Source organism: Macaca fascicularis, chromosome 16, assembly GCF_037993035.2.
Source record: "Macaca fascicularis isolate 582-1 chromosome 16, T2T-MFA8v1.1".
Lineage (NCBI taxonomy): Eukaryota > Metazoa > Chordata > Mammalia > Primates > Cercopithecidae > Macaca > Macaca fascicularis.
This window is the reverse complement of record NC_088390.1, coordinates 19,438,987-19,446,404: the sequence shown is the minus strand read 5'-3', so window position 1 is coordinate 19,446,404 and position 7,418 is coordinate 19,438,987. Positions and strand designations below refer to the sequence as shown.

At 57.8% G+C, this 7,418-nt stretch overlaps 1 protein-coding gene and 1 long non-coding RNA gene across 12 annotated transcripts in view; one reads left to right on the top strand and one right to left on the bottom strand.

The window, feature by feature from the left end:
- Positions 1 to 1,847: 1,847 nt before the first annotated feature.
- LOC141408762 (uncharacterized) lies at positions 1,848 to 3,471 on the bottom strand. The gene is made up of 2 exons (XR_012425361.1): positions 3,197 to 3,471; positions 1,848 to 2,415 (listed from the first exon to the last, which is right to left on the bottom strand). It is a non-coding gene; the product is annotated as an uncharacterized lncRNA (long non-coding RNA).
- A 125-nt stretch (positions 3,472 to 3,596) lies between these two features.
- The window catches only part of SLC47A2 (solute carrier family 47 member 2), a 30,981-nt gene continuing 27,159 nt past the window's right edge, over positions 3,597 to 7,418 (top strand). For 8 of the 11 annotated variants that reach the window (XR_012425358.1, XR_012425359.1, XR_012425357.1 and 5 more), the window contains exons 1-4: positions 3,597 to 3,797; positions 5,008 to 5,109; positions 5,439 to 5,507; positions 6,253 to 6,401. Coding sequence is in view for 7 of the 11 variants with exons in the window: in XM_074018799.1 (XP_073874900.1) it covers positions 3,675 to 3,797; positions 5,008 to 5,109; positions 5,439 to 5,507; positions 6,253 to 6,401 (443 nt within the window). In the remaining 4 variants the exon portion in view is untranslated. Of the gene's footprint in view, positions 3,798 to 4,088; positions 4,443 to 5,007; positions 5,110 to 5,438; positions 5,508 to 6,252; positions 6,402 to 7,418 lie in introns of those variants that run through there. The other 3 variants (XR_012425360.1, XM_074018800.1, XM_065532880.2) reach the window with 1 other exon arrangement.

The window sequence follows — 7,418 nt, the reverse complement described above, 5'->3', positions numbered from 1 at the left end:
GCCCATGGTGCGTGGGGAGGTCCTATGAGGGGAGGTGCTCCGACTGACAGTCTCAGCTGATAGCAGGCACCCACCGTGGCCTGGACATGAGCCTGGAAGACAGGCCAGTCTGGGCCAGTCCCCGGTGACTGCAGACACAGCTGGACAGGGGGAAGCAGAAGGACCACCCAACTCACCTCGCAGACTCATGACACAGATGATAATGGTTTTAAGACACCAATTTTGGGGGGCATGGGTCGTACAGTAATAGATAAATGAGGCAGGGTGTGTAGGCACGTTTTTACTTTCATAGCATCCCACCCTCTGGGCGGCCCCCTGCCCCACTTCAGGTAGCTCTCAGCGTCCCTCCTTCCCACCCTTTCCACCTCCATTCTTGTTCAGGTTGGCTCTTGCCCCAGTCTTCCAGGAATTTGTCTCTGGGACTGAAGGTGTTGGGGCTGAGTCAGCTTTCCCTGAATCACCCTGAGAGTCCGGGGCTACATGATTCTCCCTTCTCAAGGCCAGCGGCTCAGCCCTCTTCTGTATCACCTGGCAATAACAATCCCCTCTCCTGCTTCCTCCCTTCCTCCATCTGCTGGCACGATCCCAGTTCGTTTCTACTGTTTCCATCAGAGAACCGTGGCTGACCCAGCAACTGGCATCAGGAGGATGTCATAGGCCACGTGCCTCAGGAAATAAGGGCCTTGGAAACAAGTGATCAGCTGAGAAGGGAAAGGGTCCAGCATTGCCGGGACTTGCTTGCATATTCTAGGGGATTGGCAGCCCTGTTCCCAAGAGTGAGCTGCTGATCCGTCTCTTGTGTGCAGTATCTGGGACCACAGAAGATGCAGGACTGAAGGGTGGCGTGTTGCTCCTGACAGCATTGGAAGCTCTGGAGAGGGCAGAGGCTGCGGTCTCGGAGATCTGCCCTCCCAGCCACAGGATGGCGCACAGGGGCCATCTGCAGCTCCGCTCAAAGTGTCTCAGGTTCCAGGGCGGAATCCCGGAAAACCCAACTCAGAGCTGAGTCTGCAGGTGGCTGCAGGGCGGTGCTGCTGAGTCTACAGTTACCACCACAAAAGGAGGGCCTGAAGGCATTGCCAGGAGACTATGGAGGACTCGTGGAGCTCTGACACTCCACACCTGGAGGAGGTGGCTCCCCCCACCCCACACTCCGCCTGCACCCCCTTTGCCTGGGGCGGCCAACGCATGGCAGTGGAGTCAGTAATCGCCCTTGCTCCTCCCCGGGGTCAAACCCACTGGGGCCTGGGGATTGAAATTCTGAGAGGAGGTGGGAGGGGACTGTCTCCCCAGAGAGAATGTGGGAATGCATTGGCTCCTATCACAACAATCCTGGGAATGTTCCTGAGAAGGGATTTTGGAGATGCTCGGCCTGGGACTGGCCCTCGGGAAGATGTCCTGTGCAGCTGAGTGCTGAACGCCAATCAGCTCTGGGTAAAGCCTGATGTCGCCAAGCTAATGGCGGGGCGTCTGCACTGAACATATTCCAGCTTGGTGGGGCAATGGAGCCAGCTGTCCTCATTAAAAGTGACCTGGAGCCGGGCGCGGTGGCTCAAGCCTGTAATCCCAGCACTTTGGGAGGCCGAGACGGGCGGATCACGAGGTCAGGAGGTCGAGGCCATCCTGGCTAACACGGTGAAACCCCGTCTCTACTAAAAAAATACAAAAAATTAGCCGGGCGAGGTGGCGGCGCCTGTAGTCCCAGCTACTCGGGAGGCTGAGGCAGGAGAATGGCGGGAACCCGCGAGGCGGAGCTTGCAGTGAGCCGAGATCCGGCCAGTGCACTCCAGCCTGGGCGACAGAGCGAGACTCCGTCTCAAAAAAAAAAAAAAAAAAAAAAAGTGACCTGGAGTGAGATGGACTCTTCTGCCTATACCTCCACGTGTGGGCTCCCGAACATCTCCATCACTACGGGCTCCCAAGAAGTATTGTTTCTGGCCACAGGGCTCACTGCAATGCTGTGACAGGAGGTGACAGGCCAAGGCCAGCAAGTGACTGCTCTCCCCAGAGGCCCTGTCAGCTGGAAGCAGCTGGTTTCACATAACAGAGACCCCAGGCCCAGGTCCCCTGGATACAGGAGGATTTGCGGCTGCCCTTTTGGAAGATGTAGGCTGACCATGAGAACTGGCCAAAGGTGAGAAGGATGTGGAGAAGGTGTTGGAGGAGGGAAGTCAGACATACTAACTATAGCCTGGCCTGTGGGGCTGTAGCTTTCACCTGTACTTCCTCCCGTTTGGTGTCATCATCACAATCACGACGGTGATCAAATGTCTTCTTTCCTCTAGCCAGGTGGTAAAGGTACTATCTGGTGCACAGGTTGGAGAGTGCCGTGATAGGAGCCATCAGAACAAGGGCAGGAACGTGACCTCCGAGGTGATCCTGATACAGGTGCTTCCAGTGGAGCGTTTCAGAATTCTGTGTCAAAAAAGAAGGCTGCATGTTGACTGGGGTGGGGCTGTGCCTATGTTCGGGGTGGCCCATGGGTGTAGTGCACCCCTTTTTTTGTATTTGTCTAGCCTCCTCTCCTTCAGGGTCTGCTCCTTCCTCCTCGTGGCTCTGGGGGCTGCATCTCAGAATCCCACCGGTCACTCCTCCGATGCAGGGATGGACATGGGAACCAAGTGGGGCCTTTGGGGGTATCTTCAGGCCTCCCACAGCCGCTGGCCTGCCTGCCATCTTCCTGCCCCCCTTGCCCCTTCGCTCACTTCTCCTGGGCTGAACCCACACCCAAAAGCCTGATCCAGGACTGGGCTAGGTGACCGGTGCAATCCTTAGATGCCTCTCTTGGTTCCCACTGCCCTGCAGTCTTGGGGCAGGTTGAGGGGGGAGTCACAGGCCATCTAAGCAAGGAAAAGCAGAGAGGGCTGTTTGGGAGGGTGATGGAGGACCCTGGTGGGACACCGAGTCACAGCCTTGCTGGGCACAATGACTGGCGTGCATAGTGAGCTGCTTTCCCAAGCAATGCCACCCCCAGCTCTCAGATATGCTGCTGAAAGGGGTGACGGGCAGTGGGGGGCTTGGGACTCTGCCAAGGTGTCCTAACTGCCATCCCCATCCCCAGGCACAGGCCCAGGCCCCTCCAGCAAGAAAGGCTAGGGACCACACTGCCACGGGGTTTGCCACACCCTTGTCTCTTGGGAAGCTGCCCTCTCCCAGGGAAAGGCAGGGCTGGGGGCTGTTCAGGCTCTGCCACTACCTGCTCTGTGACTTCGGGCAGGCCACCAATTCCTCTGAAAAATGGGAGTCATTGTGGGCACCATCACACCTGGGTACAGGACGCCAGTGGCTCAGCTGCCCCAGCCAGGCTGCCCTGTCCTGGCCTCAGCACACCTCCCACAGCCACTGCCGGCAGCCCTGGACCTTCTCCTGCTGAGGCCTTACTGCCAATCCCTCTGGGAGACCAGACACAACAGGCAGCCGTCTGGGTGACTCCCAGGAGCCCAGGCCTCTATCCTGTCCTCCCCAGTGGCTGGGGCAGTGGGCTGGGCAGCAGGGCCTCAGTGCCCTGGGAGGCAGGGCTCATCCCACAAGTTGCCATGGTGGCCCCTCCTCCTGCCCCTTACTCATTAGCCAAGCTGTACTGACACGGGTTGCCCAGGCAGGGGACAACTCGCTGGACAAAGCTGGCCGTGCGGGCGCTCAGGCGTGCAGGGTGGCCAGCGCCCCAGCCAGGAATGGACAGCCTCCAGGACACAGTGCCCCCGGACCACGGGGGCTGCTGTCCTGCCCTCAGCAGGCTGGTTCCCAGAGGCTTTGGGGCTGAGATGTGGACTCTCTTTGCCCTTTCTGGACCCCTGGTAAGGAGGAGGAGCTGGGGGGCAGGCAGGGAGTGGAGGAAGCTGAGAGGCTGAGGGTGTCTGCCTTGCAGGCAGGATCCAGAAATGTGCTCACATTTTCTCCAGAAACTGCCCATGCTGACTGCCAGGTCTAGGGTCTGGGGACAGCAGGACGGCTCCTGGAGGCTGTCCCTGGACAATCCCCAGTGGCAGTGGGGCCTGACATTGCTCAGCAGCAGGCAGCCCCCACACAGAAGGGGTGGGTGTGCCTCAGCTGGAAACCCACAAAAGCCTGAGTTGGAAGATGGCTCCAGGACAAATGCAGCCCAGAGATGCGTGAAACCTGCAGCACCTTCGCAGGCGGGAAGAAGGGGCCGGCTGCCCATTTCATTTCCAAAGGGGAAATTGTTTTATATACATTTTTTTTTTTTCCTGACCACAAAGAGTAATGGACTGGGCGCGGTGCCTCATGCCTGTTATCTAAGCACTTTGGGAGGCCGAGGAGGGAGGATCACCTGAGGTCAGGAGTTGGAGACCAGCCTGGCCAACATGGAGAAACCCCTGACTCTACTAAACATACAAAAATTAACCAGGCATGGTGGCGGGCACCTGTAATTCCAGCTACTCGGGAGAGAGAGGCAGGAGAATTGCTTGAACCCGGGACGGGTAGGTTGCAGCGAGCCGAGATCGCACCACTGCACTCCAGCCTGGGCAACAACGGCGAAACTCCGTCTCAAAAAAAAAAAAAAAAAAAAAAGGAGTAATGGATTTGCACTTCCTGTAAAACTTTCAGAAAAAACTGAAAGTTATAAAGAAGAAAGAAGTTTAACTCAAATCCTAGTGCTTGGAAATAGCCATTACTAAGATTTTGGTGTATTTAATTCTCCTCCTTTTTTGGGTTGTGCGGCCTTACCAAATTATTGTTATAATAGGAATGGCAGTATCAGTATCAGACACTTGGGTCAAGCTCAGGGCGCCAGGCACTGCGCTGGGTGTCTCTCGTGCACTGACCCTTCTGGGAAGGGACATGGAGGCCAGGGGTGACTGTGGCTGCAGAAGACAGAATGGGAGCTGGGCTCAAGCCACCCGACCTCCGGCCCTGGCTTCCCCGGGCGTAGGTGACCTCTCGGGGCACTGGTGCGGGGCCCTCAAAGCTGGAGAGGCCTGTCTTGCAGGGCTGGGCTGTGTGGGCACCTGTGGCCCCAGGTCTGACCCGGCCGCTGTCCTCCAGTTCCTGTTCCAGATGCTGACTTTCATGATCTACATCGTGAGCACTGTGTTCTGTGGGCACCTGGGCAAGGTGGAGCTGGCATCGGTGACCCTTGCGGTGGCCGTGAGTACCCAGCTTGGCCCAGAGCAGGGACATTCTCTTGCCAGGCTTTTCCACCGGGTTCCCGGGTGGGCCCATCTTGGGTGGCTGGTCAGGGATGGGAAGACACAGCCCACGTGGCTGGACAGCCGCCTTCACAGGTGGAAACTGAGGGCCGGAGATGGAGGCAGTCTCGCCCTGGGGCACACAGCACGTGAGGCTGCGGAGCAGAGCCACCTCTGCCACCGCTGCCTGATGGGCAGCATTTCCCCACCCCGGCTCAGCCCAGATGCAGGGGCCTCTCTTCAGGCCTCGCCTGACAAGCTCTTGTTTCCTCCTGTGTGTGGCACCAGTTTGTCAATGTCTGCGGAGTTTCTGTAGGAGTTGGTTTGTCGTCGGCATGTGACACCTTGATGTCTCAGGTGGGTGGCCTCCCGGAGCTGGGCAGGAAGCTAGGCAAGGGCAGAGCCAATCCCACAGGTGCCATGGAGATGGCAGGTGGAAGGGATGTACCCAGGTGATCTGGGAGTGATGGGCCCTGGGGTCAGCTGCCCCTGCCCCACCTCCAAGGACCACAGGCTGTCAGGGAAACAGACCCTCCCCTTTGAAAGAGTCTGGGCCAGGAGAAAGGGGTGGAGACGGTGGAGACAGTTCTCTGACCTCTTGTCCCCAGAGGAGGTCACCAAGTAGAGAAAGACAACCAGTTCCCCAGCCTCACTCCTAAGTTCGGCTGCCTACATGCAGGCATGTGTCAAAGGCCAAGGGGACACAGAAGGAACCTCCCTGCTTGCAGGGGCCTGCAGTCCAGCAGGGGCTGCCCAGGTGGCCGTGGGGTCACAAAGCAGCAAGGCCTCACTTCTCCCTGGGGGTTCTAGCCTCACGGTGGACCTGGGCTTGGTCCTGGCTCCACTTATCCCTCCGCGACATATGATGAAGCCCCCCAAAGCTCGTCCTCCTTGGAGCTTTGGAAGAACACTGGAGACAGTGGGGGGCCCAGGCTCAGGAAGGCCCCTGTGCCGTTACAGGCTGCGGGCGCCGGGCTGCGGTCACCAGAGGCCGCAGGCTCCGCCACACACCGCTGGCGCTGCTGACAGTCCGCTCCCTGCGCGGGGTTTAGGAATGTCCGGGGCAGTGGAAAGGGCTGACGCGGGGCGGGCTGTGTTGCAGAGCTTCGGCAGCCCCAACAAGAAGCACGTGGGCGTGATCCTGCAGCGGGGCGCGCTGGTCCTGCTCCTCTGCTGCCTCCCTTGCTGGGCGCTCTTCCTCAACACCCAGCACCTCCTGCTGCTCTTCAGGCAGGACCCGGACGTGTCCAGGTGCGCTGGGCTCCGGCTGGGGAGATGGGACTTGCCAGAGACCCAGAGGCTCCTGGAAAACCCAGGCCGCCGAGGGAAACCCTGAAGCAGCTCAGCCCTCAGACCCCATGCTTCTCTAGGCCACCAGTGCTCACAGTGCACTTGGCCTGTGGGTACCTTCAAGGCTTTGGTTTGGGGATTCTCCCCACGGCTGCAGCTCCAGCAGTGACCAGCAGGGGACAGTGGCGGACAAACGCCCAGTTTTAATTAAGGAGGCAAGGCGAGAAACAATTTGGGATTCGCATTTTATTTGCATTTGTGTGCCCGGACACAGCTGGAGCTTTACAGATGCTTTTGGAGAAATGAAGTGTGTGCGTTTTCCCATATTCCAAAAAGGAGAAAGATGACAACCACTTTCTGATGAATTATAGATGATGATGATGATGATTTGAGACAAAGTCTCGCTCTGTCGCCCAGGCTGGAGTGCAGTGGTGCGATCTTGACTCACTGCAACCTCCACCTCTCGGGTTCAAGTGATTCTCCTGCCTCCGCCTCCTGAGTAGCTGGGACTACAGGCATGCGCCACCACACCTGGCTAATTTTTGTATTTTTAGTAGAAACGGGGTTTCACTATGTTGGCCAGGATGGTTTTATCTCCTGACCTCGTGATCCACCGCCTCGGCCTCCCAAAGTGCTGGGATTACAGGCGTGAGCTACTGTACCCATCCTATAGTTTATTATGAAATTTAGAGATGCCCTGTCTTAGGGATGCCTTGTTCATTTATATAATGTACATTTCATTTGATTATTGCTTTTTAAGATATAACCGTTTTTTCTTACAAACCACGTTATTCTGAATTGAAGTTCCCTGGTCCTGAGGCCTGGGCGTCTGGGTGCTTCAGCTGCCCCTCCTGGCACCTGCTTAGCATCTGGAAGCCGCAGTCCCTGATGCTGAGGTTTCATAGTCCTGGCGGAGACCCTGGGACGGCGGCTGAGCACCCTGTCCTGGAGGACACAGGGGAGAGGGCCCTGTCTCCC